At 39.5% G+C, this 19237-nt stretch overlaps 3 protein-coding genes across 8 annotated transcripts; 1 reads left to right on the top strand and 2 right to left on the bottom strand.

Moving 5' to 3' along the window:
* Positions 1 to 26: 26 nt before the first annotated feature.
* ing1 (inhibitor of growth family, member 1) lies at positions 27 to 2299 on the top strand. Its single transcript, XM_088382856.1, has 4 exons — positions 27 to 184; positions 790 to 953; positions 1039 to 1187; positions 1341 to 2299. The coding sequence occupies exons 2-4, from the start codon at positions 815 to 817 to the stop codon at positions 1977 to 1979; spliced, it is 927 nt and encodes a 308-aa protein (XP_088238982.1). The 5' UTR covers positions 27 to 184; positions 790 to 814; the 3' UTR covers positions 1980 to 2299.
* A 249-nt stretch (positions 2300 to 2548) lies between these two features.
* On the bottom strand, positions 2549 to 4697 carry ube2al (ubiquitin conjugating enzyme E2 A, like). The gene is made up of 6 exons (XM_088382858.1): positions 4504 to 4697; positions 3885 to 3965; positions 3636 to 3661; positions 3447 to 3536; positions 3201 to 3289; positions 2549 to 3116 (listed from the first exon to the last, which is right to left on the bottom strand). Exons 1-6 carry the CDS (start codon positions 4545 to 4547, stop codon positions 2988 to 2990), a joined length of 459 nt encoding a protein of 152 aa, XP_088238984.1. The 5' UTR covers positions 4548 to 4697; the 3' UTR covers positions 2549 to 2987.
* Positions 4698 to 5723: 1026 nt separating this feature from the next.
* Positions 5724 to 18455, bottom strand: ankrd10b (ankyrin repeat domain 10b). 6 transcript variants are annotated; one of them, XM_088382855.1, is made up of 6 exons: positions 18038 to 18455; positions 16890 to 17042; positions 16221 to 16312; positions 8336 to 8601; positions 7415 to 7516; positions 5724 to 6141 (listed from the first exon to the last, which is right to left on the bottom strand). In XM_088382855.1, exons 1-6 carry the CDS (start codon positions 18233 to 18235, stop codon positions 5966 to 5968), a joined length of 987 nt encoding a protein of 328 aa, XP_088238981.1. In that variant the 5' UTR covers positions 18236 to 18455; the 3' UTR covers positions 5724 to 5965. The 6 variants fall into 6 exon arrangements, with proteins under 6 accessions (XP_088238981.1, XP_088238979.1, XP_088238980.1 ...); XM_088382854.1 differs by lacking the exon at positions 5724 to 6141 and having other exon boundaries at positions 6558 to 7516; positions 18038 to 18452; XM_088382851.1 differs by lacking the exons at positions 5724 to 6141; positions 18038 to 18455 and having other exon boundaries at positions 6558 to 7516; positions 8336 to 11337; positions 16890 to 16926.
* Between the last annotated feature and the right edge of the window lie 782 nt (positions 18456 to 19237).

Here is a 19237-nt window from a genome sequence, read left to right as displayed (position 1 = left end):
ACGTTGTCGCTCGAGGCGCTACGCGCATGCGCAAATTTACCCCTAGCCTCGAGCTCACTGTTAGCATTAGCTGCTCCAATCGCCGACCCACCGCACGACTGATGTTAACATTTCATCAAGCTCATTATTTGACTTTAAGAGCACAAAACTGATTAGAAAAGTACCGATATACGTACTTGCACAGGTAGGCATGCTTTCAATTCGCGTAACCGCGGGATAGAAATACAATGGTTGTTTGTTTTGCATTGATAAAACGTCACGCTAGCTGCAAATTCCCGACTAATAAAAACACGTGAACGTTCAGATTTTTAAGATCTGATGTGCTAACTTCTGTGATTAAGTATCTATTGATTTGACAATTGTTGCATTAGGTGCACAAAGTAGATTTTTTTTACCGACTCTGTTAGCCCAACTCCAACGTTTGACTCTTAAGTTTGACTCTAGCCAGACCACACGAAACGCGTGTAAGCAAACGTTCCAAGTTAAACAACATGTCTGAATGTTCACTAACCAACTTGTAAGACTTCAAACCGGTTGCCATGAACAACGTTAACTCGTCAAATTAACATTAGACATAGTTGACGTAAACTCACCGAAGAGGCAAGCTGCTAATCACCACACACACCGAGACGTCACTGCTGGACGCGCTAACTCATCACTGATAAGTACACGGGGGAAAAAAAAGAAGGGAAAAAAAAACACTGAGCAGTTTATTATTATAATACTGTTAACTGCTGGAGAACATAAATTACACATTCTCTAGCACATAAATTACACATTTTCTTTCAGGTGGTGTGTTAAGAGTGGAGGCACAATGTTGAACGCCACGAATGGCGACCCTGGCCATGTTGTTGTCAATTATGTGGAAGAGTACTTGGAGCTGGTGGAGTCACTGCCTTTCGATTTGCAGAGAAGTGTGTCCCTCATGAAAGAAATCGATGCCAGATATCAAGGTGAGTGGGTTTTAGGCCATCTGTTTTTTCCCCGTTGACATTAATCCACTTGCACTAACCAGTGATGTTGTCTTCTTTTTCCCAGATGTTCTGAAGGAACTTGAGGATGCATATGAAAGGTATCGTAAGGAATCGGATGCACCCCAGAGACGCAAGCTGCAATTGTCCATCCAGAGGGCGCTGATCCGTAGTCAGGAGCTTGGAGATGAGAAGATTCAAATTGCTGGACAAATGGTGTGTTACAATACAGGAACTACATATTTAAGATGGGGAATGACTGAATTAATTGAAATTTCATCCAAGTCTGACATTTTAAATTATATGCAATTAAGGGCATTGGAATTCAAGATTTCTTTTTTGATGCGACCTAAACATACTCTGTTCCAGGTGGAGTTGGTGGAGAACCGAACCCGGCAGTTAGACTGGCATTCCGAACTGCTCGTCTCCTCCCAAGAAGTTCCAGAGAGTCACATCACTATGCCGGCATCTTTGGCAACCGCGGCGGCGTCCATGATCAGTTCGTCGTCGTCTTCGTCCACCACCACCCCGAGCAAAACAAGCCACCACGACAAGAAGCGCGAAGAGGTCGCGCCAAGCTCAACAGGAGCAGACAAGGCCGGCGGCAAGCGCTCCAGGCGGCAAAAGAATGGCGAGAGCAGGGACAGCTACAGCGGCCTAGACGTCACTGAGGACGTCGGTGCCGGAGCGTCCCGGGAGAAGAGAGCAAAGACGTCATCCAAGAAGAAGAAGAGGTCCAAGGGGAAGTCGGAGCGAGAGGTGTCGCCGCCGGACCTGCCCATCGACCCCGACGAGCCCACGTACTGCTTGTGCGAGCAGGTGTCCTACGGCGAGATGATCGGCTGCGACTACGACGAGTGTCCCATTGAATGGTTCCACTTTTCCTGCGTGGGCCTCCATCATAAGCCCAAAGGCAAGTGGTACTGCCCCAAGTGTCGAGGCGAGAATGAGAAGACCATGGACAAAGCCTTAGAGAGAGCCAAGAAGGAGCGGGCGTACAACAGGTAGCTGACCCCGGATGCCAAGACACTTGTCAACATTAGTATTATTACAACTAGGTTTTGTGTTACAGAATAGTTCTGTAAATAGTTATTTTTCTAAGACTGTATCCCATCTGTCAGGGCATTGTTCTGAAGCAAGGGTGGGGAATTTGTTCTATTGAACATTTGTTGGGTCAATGTTCTTTCAACGGTTTGGTTTGGATAATTGCTCACAGGTTCCCCATCCTTTTACAATGGACATCTGTTAAGCAGACATCCTGCACTCATCTATTTGCATGCGGCAACTCCCAGTCAACTGTGTGAACAAATAAATCATCTTTTAATAAACTTAAGTGTATTGTTTTAACAGGCTTTTTTTGTGGTATTTAGTATGGTCAATACGCTCTCTGGATGTGCCTGTTAATTGTGGTCATATTGACATTACATAATGCAGTAAGGGATTGGTAAAGCAAATGTAAGTCTAAAATTAGCTACTCAAAGAATTATGCCAAATGGTTATTGTGTATCTATTTTAGATGACTAATTTGTCTTTTGTCTCGAGAAGCGTTGGGAATAAACAACAGAGGAGACAACCAGTGCAAAATCTGTACATATATTCAGATGCAGGTTTCTTATATACATGAGTATTAAAGAGGGGGAGGAGATAAAATTTGCTCACTGTGTCATGCATGCAATAAAGAGTTCACAGCACAACGAAGAGATAGCGTAACAATGTTGGGTGCCCACAGTGGCAAAATTCTCAGTGAAAAATGACGTGATCGGAGAAGCACCGGGGATGTTAAAGGTGATCATAGTAAAATGGTGGCCCGCAAACAAGGCATGATTCAGCACAAATGCTGGGAATATGTGCGACAATTGTAGATATAGAAAAAAAGAATTATCTTGGCAGACAAGAAAAGATAAAATCCTATGAAGGGACATTGAAGGTAAAGTGCATAAAATGTTAACTAAAAAAAAAAAAAAAAAGGTGAGAGGAGAGGGGTCTTCTAGTACTCGACCCATATCGTCAACCAGGTCAACTGTCTCGCCAGCTTCGTTCTACGATTGCTGAAACTCTCTTCTCGTACTCGCGCTTGTTCTCCTGGTACAGCTGAGCCGCTTGGCTGTTGGCTGGACTGTTGGGGTTGGGCTCATCCAGCAAAGACTGCAGGACAACAAAAATGGACACCATCTTATTTGGCTCGCTTTAAGTGTGTCAACCAGCAAAGATATATCCGGTTATTCTTACCTGGATGGACGTCAGAATAGAAGACACATCGTAAGTGGGGCTCCAGCGATTTTGGAGGATGTCCAAACAAATACTACCATCAGCATAGACTGTAGAGGGGGTGGAAGAGAATTGAAATATAAATTATATTTTGATTGTTTTCTCAAATAAGGAGTATTATAGCCATTGCGGAAAGACAAAATAGAGCATAGTAATATTCTTACCATTAGGATAAAAAGACAAAATAGAGCACAGTAATATTCTTACCATTAGGATGAAACATTTTAGACACAAATCGCACTGTGGGAGGTTTGTTGGGGTATTCTTCCGTGAACTCGACAATGAGTTTAAATGTACCTGAGAGAAAACAAAGACAATAACGATTTGGTTAATGTGTCAATCATCTATTAAACAAACTCTCAGGTGTCAGTCATTCAGCATAAAAATCAAACTTACCATCTTCAAACGGAGTTCCTTCGGGGCTGAAACACAAGACAATTGTGTATTAACAATTTCATCATTTCAGGCTTTAAAGAAGACAAAACTGACCTAGGTGACCCAACTTATGAGGTTTTCATAAGCTTTGAGCTTGAAAAGTCAAGTCGCTCTTAAACCAAGAAACCGCTGTCTTAGTAAATTGACTAACAAGCTTTGTTGAGGCTGGATTTAAGTCCTAAATCAAGGTACCAATGCATTCAGGCTTACCCAAAAATGACTGCATTCCACACCATGATGTTGTTTTCTGATGGGGCTCCACTAACACCAGCTGGGGGGTCCTCTTGTAGACTATACAGCCAAATAACAAAAAACAATTTCTTCTTTTTGACGGCATCATTGAAAATTAAAAGTCTTCCTAATTCACTTCATCTAGTTTCCTGTGAGTGGTAAGTGTTCTTAAAAAGTTCATGTAGAAACGCACCAGAACGTTTACAAGGCACTTTACTTCGGACTGACTCGCAAATTAAAAGGTAAAAAAAGATACACGTTCCCTGACAGCTTCCGCCATTACTCAGTTCTTAACAAATGTTAAGAGTTTCCAAAGAACACGTAAACGACGACATAAACTAAAAGAAAAATAGACTGGTCAAGCAATACATAACAGTCTGGCTTACGACTAGCTCGAGTTAGCTCGTACGAAACTTGTTCGACAAGCAGCCCGGCTAACGCGTTGTTTACTGAATTTATATAACAAATTTTTAGCCTAAATTAAAATATGACTATGTCGATTATGGATAATAGGAACAACAACATTGGTGCTTCGGGTTTCGACCGACTTCGCTCTCATGTTAGCCGTTTTTCACACGCAAAAGAAAAATCAACTCACCGTTTAAAATCTCTCATAAGTCTCCTTCTAGCCGGCGTGGACATGGTCCAACTTTATGAATCCACTATTTAATTCGTATTATCGTTCGTGTTTCGGTGAGAACGTTTTGAATTTATGCCCCTAACGTTCGTCTCATAACATCCTTGTTTGCCAACGTCGAAGTTCTCGTTCCTGTCTTTCTCTTAAAATCCGGTCGGTTTAGTCCAGCCCCTTTAAATTGAAGATACCATATGTCAATGACTAGTAGGGGTGCTGAAAATATATGACATATAACCGCCTTAAATATCTCGCCCTAAATATATATACAGACACAAACCTGCCTATTAACATACATATTGAAGTCAGTTTCTTCAAAACCAGTCTTAAATGACACACCAGCAATTTTTGTGTGACGGGGTGATTCTATTCTCCCCTGTTTAGTAAGGTGGTAGTGTGCGACGGGGCGCGGCGTCTATGACGTGGTGTTTGTGCTGTGATGTGGTGGTGAAGGTCGGGCCTGCTCCAGACAGGTGACTTGGCTCCGAGCACCGACGCTGCGGGGGCCAAACACGTGAGACCGGGGTGTGCGAGCCCCATCCGCTCTATTTAAAGACACAGTCTGGGTATGCTTTCATGAAGCCAACTGCCTACAAATTCGACGAACAGGAGAAAATAGATGACTTCGCCCTGGGGAGATTGAAAAAGAATACTTTGGTGTAACCTTTGCCCCAAAGGGAAAATGATTCATTACAATTAGAATGCAAGAAAGATAAAAGATAATTAAAGCTATGTACAAAAGAACAAACGTTTGTAAAGGCCACCTCTGGATAATATATTATCATTAGGGTTATTACACATAAAAGTAACACTACCATAAAAATCAATTTTAACAAGCCTTTAATTTTGCAAGCCAAAAGTCACGACGTGAGAAAAATGGTTATAATTTTTTGACAAAATAGAATGTAGATATTGAAAGATTATCACGAGGAATAAGTTGCAATTTTCCTAGAATATATAAAGAAAAAAAGTGACAAATATTTAGAAAACGGATTTCTTTAAAGTTGTAATATAGATAGAAAGTCAAAGAAAGTTGGAACAATGTGAAATAGGTGGAATTTACACCTTTACACAGCAATACTGTGAATTTACTGCTTTTGTCTTATAATACTGTACAAATTTTAAATTATTTTCCTTTACAGCGTGGCCTCAAATACTTTCATACAAAACAAACTCAAATCATGTTGGACGTTGGCAGTGTTTTAATAAAGATGCTTACTTACGAAGGAATATATACAAACAACAATCGCGTGAAAAACTTAAACCAGGAACCACTTCTCCAAGCGTCACATACACAAAGAAAGAAAACTGCCACACTGGGTCTGCCCTTAACAACAGGAAATGATTCCATTAACTAGCGGCCCACCGCTCAATGGCTTTTAAGGCAAATGAAGAAATGTTAGGCTAACAGTTTGTTCATCTAAATTTAGGCTCCATGGTAGAGGAGCATGGTGCTCAAGATGGCGTGGTCATACAACTGCTCCGCTTTAACAGACTTCTGGTGCTCCACTTGGCTGATCTCGGGTGACCCCGTGTAGACTGCAGTGGAATCGCGCTCGAAGGGAAGCTGCGGTTGACAGTGACCAAGTGAGGAAATGCCAACTGACACTGGGAGGGAGAAGACAAACAATCAAGAGCATGTGCAAATAAATCATTGGTGAATGCAGACCTAATTCTGGAGGTGACCTGTTCAAAACCGCTCGGTCATTGAAGTCCTCTGCAAACTTTGAGATTTAGGTTACACCGGGCATGTGGTACCGTGATCAATAAATTGTAAAAGACCCTGACGTGATCTTGCAAATCACAAGCCTAGACTTGCCTCTAAATAGGTCACAACCAGATTTGTGCATGCTGCATGACACGCTGAACTAGTTTCCTAGATACCGCTTTGACAGGTTCAAATTTTTCGAAATATAACCCACCGCTGCGCTCCAAGTCAGAGCAAAGGTTGTCAACCCTTTTTTTTTTTTTTTTTACATAGATTCAATTACTGAAATAAAGAAAAGAAAAACGGTGTATAAAATTGTCCAACATTTAATGATTTAACATCATTAATTACAAAGCTACACCTGATCAACACTGACACACAAAATCCCAAACAAATTTAAATGCAATAAGGAAACAATTCAAATTGTTTCCACAATCAGCTCAAGCAATAAGGCTTTGTTTTCTTAGCAAACAATACAAACAAATGCAAACTTTCTTGGGCCAACTAACTGATTATAAAATTCCCTTTAAACTTTTCTCAACACCTTAGCCACAACAAAAATGGATACAACAGTAAATTTGTTAGTTGACTGTTGTGAACAAAGTCATTTAAATTGCCATTAAGACTAATAACCAAGGACAGTGTTATTTTTTACACTGTTTAACAACTGAGACAGGGAACAACCATTTTTATCTGCCAATGTCCTATAAAAATGTGCAAAATAAGTTTTTTTTTAACTCTCAAACCGACAGTATAACTGGACAAATGCTTTAAAATCTTGTTCGAAATCAGGTATACAGGAGGGTAGAAAAACGTACGCACACTGCAACACACACACCTTTCTACTTTGCTTAATCCATGTAAGATGCAAACAATTGCCATAAGCCATAGTTTAACAATAGCAAAATATATACAACACAAATGTGACTATTAGAATGTGTGGCAACACACACGCACACAACACACACTCGCGACCTTTCTACAAATAAGCGTACGAATTAGTGCAACGACAAGGAGTCTGCATGGATGCCACATTGAAGACCTCCAGCTCTTTAGCTGCGGGGTTGGAGGTGGCCCGCCCCCCCTGGTCCTCCCACTGATCCATAGGCCCTGGCTCGTTGGCTGGCGCAAGCCCATTCAGCCCCAATGAAACGGGTCCTGGCCCACCTGAGTTCACAGTAGACGCCAACTCCATGCTTTCCATTGGGGACTCTCCAGCACCAACCAGAGGCCCGTTGCCGTTCTGCAGTTCGAATGCATTGCCAGCGCCTAAGGGAAAAAAGACAAAAAAAAAAAAAAAAGTAAGGGGGATCAAGTTATTTAGATTCAGTAAACAAAAGTAACACAATAAAGTTAACTTTCTTTAGCTACAGTAGGGTACAAATTATATAAACACGCAATATAACTTCCAAAACAGGTACTCTGTCTCATTAAACTACCTTATGTTGTTGCAAGGATTGGCTTGCAAACATTTCCTTTACCTATGAGGGCAAATTCATGATTTCGTTTAGGAATATCCATTTCTAAGCCTACCCGTAAATGTAGCAACTGGTAACTTGATCAATGGCACCCTCTGCTGTTTGCTGCAGAGCAGCAAACTCAAGTTCCTCAAAGTCATCCTTAAAGACAAGCGACTATGATGTAAAAAATTCAAAAGTGTTATTTAAATGAACATTGGTCAATCTAAATCAATTAATCCTGTCTTTGCATTAGGCTTGATTGTTGGACATGTACCAAGTGCTGCATTTGATTTAGTCTAATTTCCTTCTATTAGCACGTTTTCACTTTTCAAGTCCCCTGAAATTCTGTTTACATTCACTAAAAAAAAAAAAATCCTAAAGTACAAACATCTAAAATAGACACAAACAAAAGTCAAGAGTGTATCAATAACACGTGGGCAAACAAAAACAAAATTTACAAGCGCTTGCCAGACACCTGAAGCAAATTAATTCAACAAACACAAAATTACAAGCGCTTGCTAGACACTTGATGCAAATTAATTTTGGATTCACCCTGAGAGTGGCCTGATTTTGATTTCCCTTACGCTGCCCAGACACATATTTAGATTGTAGCACAAAATGGACTCACCATTAGGTCTTGCCTTCTTGACCGCGTTGATTTCCTGGCCATCGAATGACCTCTTTCTGTTGGGTATGCCCTTGAAGAAGCTGCGGCTCTGGATAGTGGGGTGTGTGTGGCCCCCATTCTGGCTGGTGCCATTAAGAAAGGCCCCATTATGGAACTGAGCCATGTTTTGTTGAAAGTTTTGGGCATTGGCGAGAAGCTCAGCACACTCCTGGAAGCCCTGCGCGTGGGCCAGGTCGGCGGCGGTCAGCCCACTGGCATTCCTTACACTGCACAATGGGAAACGTTGGGTGTCAGTGGGACTTAGTGCATGTTGTCTTGAACACAAAAAGAAAACATAACACACACACTCACTCTCTGTCATACACCCACCCACACACACACGCACGCACACAGCAACACACTCAACAAGCAAACACTCACACAGACATGAACAACGATGAATTAAATCGCCTTTGTTGTCATGACAGATGATGGATCCCTTTTGGATCGTTTGCATCATCGTTTGAATGAACTGAATGTTTTCAAATATTCCGATGAAAAAGAAGTCTGCTGGCCAAGAGACGGGATTAAAACAATGGATATGATACATTTTCTTTAGAATGTTTACCTGAAACGATCCGACATGAGAGTGGATGATCAAGCGTCGTGGAACCCAAGACTTGGTGACCAATGCTCTCGAAATGAAAGACAAGCTAATATGAAAAAGGACAAGATCACCTTCATGTCCAAATGCGTGCAAGGAATTCAAGTATGGAGTGCACCAGAAGAGAAGAGCATGTGAAGTATCATAACGTAGAAATGCTACAGATGATAGTTGCTGAAAATGAGAATGATGAGTCCAAAGTCGAGAAGGCTGGATTTCAAAATCGCTCCGTGATACTAAGTCCAACATCCCGAGGATGAGCCAAGTATCAAAGACATATCTTCTTGGTAAGTCCATTGAAAAGAACTGAAATTAAAGTGTTTGCGACAAGTATACGAGAACTTTCAAGGTAAAGGTCTGGTCTGAAGATTGCCCAGAAGAACATCTGAGATTGTGTGTGTGTGGTGTGCATTGTTCACACTTGTGTTAATCGCGCCTCTTTGCAGCAGACTTTCATAATGCCAGAAAAGATCAAACAAGCAGTGCTGTGGGCTGGATCATCGTCAATTGTGGAATGGATGTTACTCGACAGTAAAATCAATATCCATCGTTATTCCAAAATTATCCAATGCCAATGGAATATAGTTGCAGACAAAGAGAAAGCTCCCTTAATTGGCAGAAAACAAAATGCAGCTAAAGGCCGGGTCGCTTCGAGATTAATGAACGGAATTCTCCATTTACAAAACAATACTGCACTTGTTTGTGTGAATGTCATCACAGTGCGTAATGTGTTCTCAGCGCAAACAAAAAGGTCTTTGTCAACTAAATGGAGGTTCTGGAAAAGTGCCAGGATGCAGCTCCTACGCGAGAGGCACCATTTTCATGGAGCGATTATATCACCCCACAGAAGTTCTTCAATTTCATTTGTGATAATTTTTTTTTTTTCAAAATCAAACTGTTGTATAGTTTTACTGTAAGCAAGTGGCATCGACTTCCACAATGTGACAACTTTCCAGCCATTTCCATCATATCTTTGTGTCATAAGAAACCTTTAGAGAAATAGTGCACATTAAATATCTTTACATTGTGAAATATAATAATTAAAACAAAAAAATCACACAATAACTTGTGGCACATCACCCGCCTCCCCAATTCAAATTAACGCTTCCAAAACATTTATCCAATCAGATCATTTGTATGAAGATTTGTGATCATGTAAATGTACTTGTCTCACGTCAAGGAATACATTTTTCATTTTATAGAATGACTTTTTTTTTTTTAAACTATGTATCGGTGGTATAAAGGCCCAAACAGCCACAACATGGATTAAACCATCATCTGACCCTTTAAAAGGGCGACAGGGCAGCCGTTCAATAACGTGTGTTCTGACGTCAGCTCAAATCTCCGCTCATTTCCAACTAAGGCCTTCAAGCACTAATTCCATCAGCATGACCTTAAAAGCATTGCTCAGGCACTCCCTATAAGGAGTCGAGCTGTTCTGTTGATTTATCAATCAGATTTATACTTCCAAATTAAAAAGAAAATGAAAAGATTTTTTTGCCAACAGTTGACTTCAGTCACTAATTATTGTAAATTCATCAATGATCCAATAAATACTTGGTTTACTGGAACAGGTTGTAGTTGTAAAGCTTTATTGCTTATCAAGAGTAAAAATGAGCATATTATGGTCTTGTATAATTACTTTATTGCTCAGTATCAGGCATAACATTTCTTGGCAAATTTGAAAGTCTTTAAATGCCGGTAAAGTATGCTTGGTGCTTCAGCAGACAAAACTATCAAAACTGGATTAAAAATAAAAAAAATAATAAAAAAAGCAAGGACGTATTCCTTTCGTGAGACGTGACATCATTAGTGTGCATCGGTCCATTTTTTTTCATTTCAAAAGGGAAGCGTTAATTCTTTTTGAATGCCTGGTATGCTTTGCTTTTCAGTCCTATGTACATAGTGTATGTCTTCGCTAACTAATCGTCTAACCTCCCAGAGGCAACCTAAAGTCATGCTAGTGCTTTGACATGGGACTCACGTGATTAAACCTGTCCATATAAAGGGCTCCTAATGGTTAGTTGACAAAAACAAATAATAGATTGAATAAAAGTAAATAAGCTAAAAATAAAGACAAAAGCTAGATACAAGAACAATCATGGGTAATAAATAAGCAAAGCATGCAGGTCTAAAAAAAAATTTCAGTTGTGATTCATTGACATCAAAACCTAGCATTAAAACCAATCACCGCAAGAAATACCTCAACAGTTTGCCAGTGTGTAGATAGGAAGCGATAGTGAGAACACTCAATGCCACAACAGTGCGGCTATCCCAGGGAACGGGGCAGACTCAGCAGTGTCTATTCTCCCCCTTTCTAGGATTACTTGAAAAAACCAAGTCATTTCCAACTCAATGGCTGCAAAACAATTAAGATGGACGGTTCTGTTTTAACAGGTGAGCAAACTTTTGTCTTTTTTTTTTTTTTTTGTCACTTATTGTCACTTTCATGAAGGAAAAGGTGACAAAGGATTACAGGATATTGTATCAGGTTAATAGTGTGACATAACAAAATTAAGACATTTCTTGGCATGACGTTAAAATATTTGACACAGTGACAGAACAGTGAATAAATAAATAACCATTGCACAGGATGATTGTTACCGTTACACAGTTAATAGGTGAGTACATGGCGCTTAGCAACGCTAACAACCCTAAATCGCTATTCTGTGTTTTCAAACTTGCCTAACAGTAGCCTGTCTCCTGCTAACGGGTTGCTTTGCCACTTCCCGAGGCTCATGACAAATTCAAATATAGGGATATGGAGATTAGTCTCTATGGAGGAAAAAAAAAAAGGGGAGGGAGGGAGGGGGTCATGGGAGTCATCAGTAATATGAAGTTATAAAGTTAGACAACAAGTAATGTGATGCATGTTGAGTTTTTGGATCGGTTCAGCAGCAACGAGGTTAAAAAAATGAGAGGTTTTAAATCCATCACCATTCTTCAAGTACGCGACAAATGTATTCCTTTTTTTTTTTAACATTAGGGATTTACTGCCTAAAAGCAGGACCAGGGGGGTCTGTTATTGATCCCCAAGAAAGCAAAATGCCCCCTTCCCATTCAGAATTACATTAACAATTGTTAGTTAAGACGCATTGGTCGACAAAATGACATTTTAAGGTATGACTTACATTATTTGTCTGAACAAAAGAAAACACATTTTAAGTGTGTGAATAGAGAGGGATTAAAATGGCTTCCACTAACAATTACGTGGTCTTTCTATTTTTGTCTACGCTTTTACTTCGTCTTTCGGCGAGTTCAAGAGGATGGCTCGACAACGCAGGACAGACAAAGCAACATCTGAGTAGATGTTAAGACTGACATTCATCCAAAGAAGCGGAGATGATCAATTCTTCTGTGGGCACTGTTTGAATCAAACTAATAAAAAGTAAATGCTTTTGTGATATTTAATATTGTTTATTATAAATCGCATGTCCACTTTTAAGTGGAACTGCATTTTGTAAATTGACATGCTGACTGACTCTTTTGACAGGCAAAACATTTTTATACAAAGTAGACGTAATGCTTTGCAAATAGCAGGTTGGCTTGATCAGTATCTTAGTTGTTCTAGAACGACTTACCATTTTATTTTATCTTAAGCGTGTTTTCTTTAATATGTTTGATGTATGTAGTGTATCTAAGAAGTGCAATAATATTTAGTATTTGGTTTGTCATGAGCCTCATTCCCACCTAAAATGCTTGCCTTAGGTTCCCTCTTAAATGCGCCCCCAAAATTTCCCCCGACTTAAAATAATAAACTTCATAGTAGAGACTAAAGACAGAATCTGTGATCTAAAGGGGAAAAAATACATTTTTATCACTTATACATTTACTCATCAGGTAATAACCAAATGCACATCACAAGAAATAGAGCATGTATTAATTTTGGTGAAGCCAAACCAACCAGGGGTTTCTTGTGCCATGAAAAGATATTTCTCAATGTAGAGTAAAATGCTTGGTGAAAACTTGAAGATCCGAATTTAATGTGATTTTTTTTTTAAGTTACCACTGAATCTCTGAAGGGTTGTACTGTGTTGTTAATCAAAGCAAATCATTTTCTTTATCATTACAAACACGACATAAATGATAGCTCATCAACAATATCATAATATGAATAATAATAATAATATAACAATATTAATAGTAACGATAATAATCATACTACTACTTCTACTACTACTGATAATAATAATAATGTTTGTTTAACAGTTACAATATGTAAGGTTTGAAATATATTTTGCTCAAACACATTTACAAGAATATGTTTTTGGGGTTTTTTTTGTTCAATAAATTAAACAACCTAAATAATACACACATGAAAGCTCCCCGGAAATTCTGGACCTCAGGACAACGTCAAATGGCATTGGAACAATTAGCAACAGCCCGTTCCAAAGTATGAAACTGCAAGTCAAATATAATTTTAGAAGGGACATAAACAGGAAATATGCTATTTAGGATCTTGCTATTTTGGCTCAGAAGTCAGAACATTCGAAGCAAACAGAACATAATACTGCAGGAAATGGGATTAGCCTGAGAAACTACCATTTAATGGTTACTATTAACAACAAATTTTCAAAGGGGATGCCACTTAAAATTATAATACGTGAACATTTACAGGATCGTAATATTTATTTGTAGATGGAAATTCAAGTTCCTTACAGTGGTATGTTTTAAATTTTCTTTTATTTCTATATTTTATTTAGTCTTAAGCCAGGAACAAAGATTTAATTATGAATGAAACAGAATCACAACTTTTCAGACAGTAAGACATAAAAAAAAAATTATAACAACAGACTTCAACAAGTCTTTCTTGACTATTTTTATTCTTGACTGGTAAACATTAAGTATGTGAACCTCACTTCTTGCGGTAACAGTAAATGGTGGTTTGTCATTTACTACGTTAATACATACCTCGACCAACTTGTCAAACGTATATTAAAGTATATATTAAATTAACTGATAAAAATCAAGCATTGCTTTTGAATAGTGGTTTAGCAGAATTATTTTAAGAAACAAACTCCTATAACAGGCCAGGGCAAAAATGATTACCTCCGAGAGAAGATTGAGAATAATTTGATGTTCAACCAAGTTGTGTCCTCCGATTAGCGTCAAAGGTGTCTTCAATTTTTCTTTTATCAGGCAGAGACTGATTATACAAATGGTAGCAAAAGAGCCCTTCCAGAGAAACTAAAAGTGAACTCCAAAGTCAGGGTGAAATCAGTGTCATATCGCACCATCCTTTGGATTCCATGAGGCAAAAAAATTAAGGCGAGCACCACGGTTGAAAATAAATGGCAAAAAAAAATGCAAGACTGTAACTTGTCAAACTCCATGCGGGCAATTGACAAAGCTTCTGGGACGAAGTAGTACTGACATAAGAGGGGGAAAAAATATATATATTTTGGCAAGGCACATCACAGGTGCAAAAATGAAGCATCCCAAGAAAAGAACACCGTCCATCCCTTAGTGAAACATAGTTGATGCCCCGTTATGTTCTTTGCTACATCTGTCACAGGATCTCTTGAATCAGCGCAGGATAGAATGAGATCTCAAGACTAGCAAGGTCTTCTAGGGAGAAATGTGCTGTCCAGTATCAGAAAAGACTGCCAAACAAGAGCCCTGATCTAAATCCTATAGAACATCCATGGGAGGAAAGTTGTGCAGCAAAATGTTTGTCATTTTGTTGTTCCAGCCTGTTTCAGACATTTATTTTTAAAATAATTCTGTTTCACCACAATTCAAAAGCAGTTTGAATTTCACTGGTTAATTGAATTACATTTTTATTTTTTATTGTTTTATTATTTCAGTATTTGTCTGACCACTGTAGGTTTTTCTTTCATTAACAGACCAACAATTTTATCTACGCGTACAGAGTCTACCCTTGTTTTTTTTACCTTTTTATGCAGTTTCATACAATGCAATGCAGCTTTGGTATTTTAAAAAAAAATAATCCTTTTTAGTGAAGTGCAATGTGCATTTGGTCATATAGTTAAAACTGTATGTAAAACATGAACCAAAATAAACGTTAAATAAAAACACACTAGATATAACAAATATCATGCAACACGACCTACTAAGTTAAGAACAGTTAATCAACATTTTCATCAAACTGTCCTTGTGTTCCCGGTGACCAAATAAGGTGGTCTTTAAACTCAAAGCTGTTGGGATCGGTTTCAGTAATAGCTAGCTCACATCATACAGGGTCAATTGAGTATAAATAAAAACGATCGTAAATCTGTAATCTTGCTAGATACACAAGGAGCAATTTGATGAGAATTGTCACAATGATAAACAATTTCAAAGATGAACAAAATGAATCACCTTTTCAAGGGCGAACCACCAAATTGAACATTTCGCCATCAACGGTAAAATAAAGAATACGGCTTCAATCGTTGGCCACTGGTTGGATTATTTTTTAGAATCGATTATTCTATAGATTAATTGGATAAAATTTAATCTTCCATTGAAGTGGATTACAAAATCCTAATTACTATATATTACCAAATTACTGTTTACAGTTATTTGGTATTTCTAAGTGATTTAAAAAATATATTTGCGTCACAAAAGAGATTCATGTACTCACTAACTATTTTAAAACGGATTCAAACATGGCTCAGTCATTATTTTCCAAAAGCAGATGTTAACAAATGTTTTGTTTTGATTCAACACAAACAATAATTATCGTTTTTATTGATTATACTTTGACTGATTTTTTACTGATTTTACTGATTATAATCAGTCTGCTTTTACTTTTGTAAAGGACTTTGAAATCGGAGATTAATTACTGTTGAGAGGCTGAAATCACAGGTTCCGGCCAATTTCAAGTTAAAAAAATGGCTCTCAATTACTCAATTATTAAAATAGTCGTCGATTAACTTCATTGAAATAATCGATTCGGTGTCCATGAATCAATCAATTATTTTGACAGCTTGAACATGGAACCACAAAACCTGATACAGGTTTGCTGTTCAGTAGATGTGCTGTGCCAGGTGCTATTTTATTTCCCCGAGACAGTCACGTTAATCCGTGTCGCTCTATGTGCAGCTATCTTAGACAGAGCAGGTTCATTCCTCCCACGAGCATGTTTCCTAAAGATTACCCTGCGAACGTCATCGCTGCTCTAATTCAGCTTTTGGTGGCAAGCCCTTGTAAAGACGTCATGTCCAGAGTTTTAGACAAAGAGAGGATGGAGGGGGGAAAAAAAAAAAGAGATGAGCTCACAACATTGACCACAGGACTTACTCAGCTTTTGCTCCGTGCACTAGGAGAGCGTTGATGCACTCCAGACTGCCCGCACGTGCAGCCTTGTGGATGGGCGTCTCGCCCACATAGTCCTGAGAGATAACCGAGAAGCTCACAGTTAAACATAGAAACACGTTTGGACTCGATAGAACAAGAGTGAGCGCCTCGACAGTTCTCCTTTCAGATTTTGAACCAGTGCACTAATTCTCCTTTTTTTTTTCCAGAGAGGGAAAGAGCGACAGAGGAAAAAGGGAGTGTGTGCTCAAGGGAAAGAAACACACACCACGAATGAGTCATGATGAAATACCAGGCGATGCAAACTGCGTGTAGTCTAGTACAACTGTTTAGCAGACAGGAATTGAAGCCTCCGCTTTAAGTTGTCTGGTTAGCCCACAAAACAGGACAACCAGTTATTTGAAATGAAAGTCTGCACACTGTGTGTCATGATGACATTGGCATGTTTATGTCATTGTGACCTACTAATCTAATTTCTCCAAGTAGTGCAGCAGTGCATAAAACCATAATCCCACCATCTCATGCAGCTCATGCAGAAACACGAGTGCCTTCAATTGGCTCCCTTATGGCAGCAATGCTTTTCGACATTCATAATGAAGTTTTATTTCTATTATCGTTCCAGTGTCTAGTGTGCATACTCATCTGATCACTCACCTGTCTATTAATGTCTGCGCCGGCTTGTAGGAGCCATAACAAGCATTGGGGATGGCCTCCAAATGCTGAAATGTGAGTTGGTGTCTGGGCAAACTTGGAGGTCACAATGTTGACGCCGCAGCCCACTTGTACCAGACGCATCACACACTCCAGCTGGGGAGACACAAAGAATTCAGAATTATTCATTTAATTGTTCACACTGACAGGTGAGGTAAAAAGCTGGTTGGTGCACCCATCCAGTTAATTTGCATAGTAGGCTGTTTACTTTTGGCACCTCTTCAATTTCCTTACAGTAACAGATGAACTGATCTTTGCAGATCATTGAATTTATCACAACTGGACTGTTTTGGTTGTCCTAGAAGATGTTTAATCGGTCCGACAGGGTTGCTCAAACAGCTGCTGTTTGAGTGTTGGTGTGGAAACATCTAGGTATTTATCCTTTTAAATTAGAGGCAACCCCCAACCACTGATTAATGTATGTATATCACTCTTTTGAAAAATAAAACTACAGTTGTGTAAATTGTTTGGAGAAGCCTCTCCCTGCCAAGAATCATCCTTGAGCCCAGAATATTTTATTATAACAATGATTGGAGAAAAACCTAAGGCAAAAGTGGATCTTTGTTAGTTATTTGTTTAAGGCTTAATTATTGAATCTATTCCGGGATCCGATGAGCTGGATGAATACAAGCCCTTCGTGAACGTGAACACTTTATTTATAGACCACAAGATACACTATCTCAAAACGGGCATTATTTACTTGTGATGTATTAAAACCTGCAAAAATGTCCACATTGGTATTAACGTGATACGTGTTACTGAGGCTTAACGGCATTTTTAGTTAGCTAAATCCTATGTAGGTTTCGCTCCGATCACTCGTGAAAACCAAAATCCACAAGCTACTATGTCCAAAATGATCATTAAGATTAATCGAGTAAAAATGAAATCTATTTGCGTGTAACAAACGGCAACCGCGCACCATTGTCTGCTTCCAGTATGGCGGCTTATACTCTACATAAGCTACAGACGAGGAAGCGAACATCAGGAAATGGCCGAGAAAGCTTGGCGCGCTCGGGAAAGACGCCAAGTTCGCTCCCAAAAGAAACGAAAAGAAATGTAAATAAAGGCGACTCTCCAAAGTGTCTCGCTACCTTTCCGAAATGAGCTGCCCAGTGTATGGGCGTCCAGCCGTAGAAGGTGTCCTCCACGGTGAGGTCAGCCGGGTTCGCGGTTGTATGAAGCAAGGAGCACAAGGCGCCGACATCTCCATCTCTGCACGCCCGGTGGAGAGGGAAGCGGCTGTTTAACACCTCCTCGCTCGAGAATCCAGAATCACACACCACCGACATAGTTAGGAAAACAGATAAATGTACAAAATTGGGAGGAAAAAAAGGCGAGTGTGCGACAAGATCCTACGCCGGCTCGGTAGTCTAGTGTGTGTGTCTTTCTGCCTGACAACACAAAGCACACTACCGAAGTGAAACTTGAGAGACTACGAAAGAGATGTGAAACGTGGCATAGATTTTCCACGACACATGGAGTGGCTCTGACTGAACCCGGAAGACATGGACTGGATTTCACAAAAATCCCGGATTGAGTATTTCTTCTTCTGGTGATAATTTATAGTAGCTAGAAAAAGTGAACCACAGCGCCACTCTCTGGGTCGCCGTCATGCTTGCGTCAGTTGGAGCACTGTAGATTGTTTTCATTTTGCCACAAGATGGCAGCACACAACCAAGAACAAGCTCACTCTTGACCATAGTGAAATGTTTTTATTGCATGGCCAGGTTATCAGTGGGATTTTGGAAGCAATGCCATGGGACAAAAGAACATCTTAAATGCGCTTGATCTTGTCCATCCATCCATTTCCCCGTTGCCTTCATTTGGAGCCTGGGCCAAACAATAGACGTCAATCAAATTCGGTCATTAAGATTCATTCATTGTTCACCAGGAAAATGAGGACATTGTTCTTAAAGGTCATTGAAAGGTCATTGCACTAAAGTTGGTAACTATACTTTTTTTGTGGTTGTCTCATCATCCTAGTTTATGTTCTTGAATCCTGTCGCTGACCTTGACCATTCATCCCTCACACGAATGAATTCTGTTATCAGTCTGCATCGATGTCCACCTTTTTGCTCCAAGCAAAACCACAGTCCGAATTCCCCCCTTGCACCCTTCAGTGAACCAAACCTCAGTATTTCTTCATTCTTCAGTCTTTCCTCAGCTGCCCGTTGAAGGTGTACAAAGGATTATTTGCTTAGTTTCGATAACGATATGCAGAGTCAACTCCACGCAGGCAAAATCGAAGTGACGCAAAGGTGCTTGATAAATATGTTAGTGTGTAATAGACG

The sequence above is a fragment of the Syngnathus floridae genome, chromosome 8, assembly GCF_059516105.1.
Source record: "Syngnathus floridae isolate MCC-2025c chromosome 8, RoL_Sflo_1.0, whole genome shotgun sequence".
NCBI lineage: Eukaryota > Metazoa > Chordata > Actinopteri > Syngnathiformes > Syngnathidae > Syngnathus > Syngnathus floridae.
This window is presented reverse-complemented; position numbering and strand designations above follow the sequence as displayed.

Bases quoted from the DNA above. Each gene is read 5' to 3' on its own strand.
- ing1 (XM_088382856.1), top strand. From the start codon at position 815: ATGTTGAACGCCACGAATGGCGACCCTGGCCATGTTGTTGTCAATTAT. The intron at 954-1,038 runs GTGAGTGGGTTT...TCTTTTTCCCAG, and splicing joins AATCGATGCCAGATATCAAG to ATGTTCTGAAGGAACTTGAG. The intron at 1,188-1,340 runs GTGTGTTACAAT...ACTCTGTTCCAG, and splicing joins TTCAAATTGCTGGACAAATG to GTGGAGTTGGTGGAGAACCG.
- ube2al (XM_088382858.1), bottom strand. From the start codon at position 4,547: ATGTCCACGCCGGCTAGAAGGAGACTTATGAGAGATTTTAAACG. The intron at 3,966-4,503 runs GTGAGTTGATTT...TTGGCTGTATAG, and splicing joins CTTATGAGAGATTTTAAACG to TCTACAAGAGGACCCCCCAG. The intron at 3,117-3,200 runs GTAAGAATAACC...GTTGTCCTGCAG, and splicing joins CTATTCTGACGTCCATCCAG to TCTTTGCTGGATGAGCCCAA.
- ankrd10b (XM_088382851.1), bottom strand. From the start codon at position 9,275: ATGGACTTACCAAGAAGATATGTCTTTGATACTTGGCTCATCCTCGGG. The intron at 7,517-8,335 runs GTGAGTCCATTT...TTTTTCCCTTAG, and splicing joins CAAGAAGGCAAGACCTAATG to GCGCTGGCAATGCATTCGAA.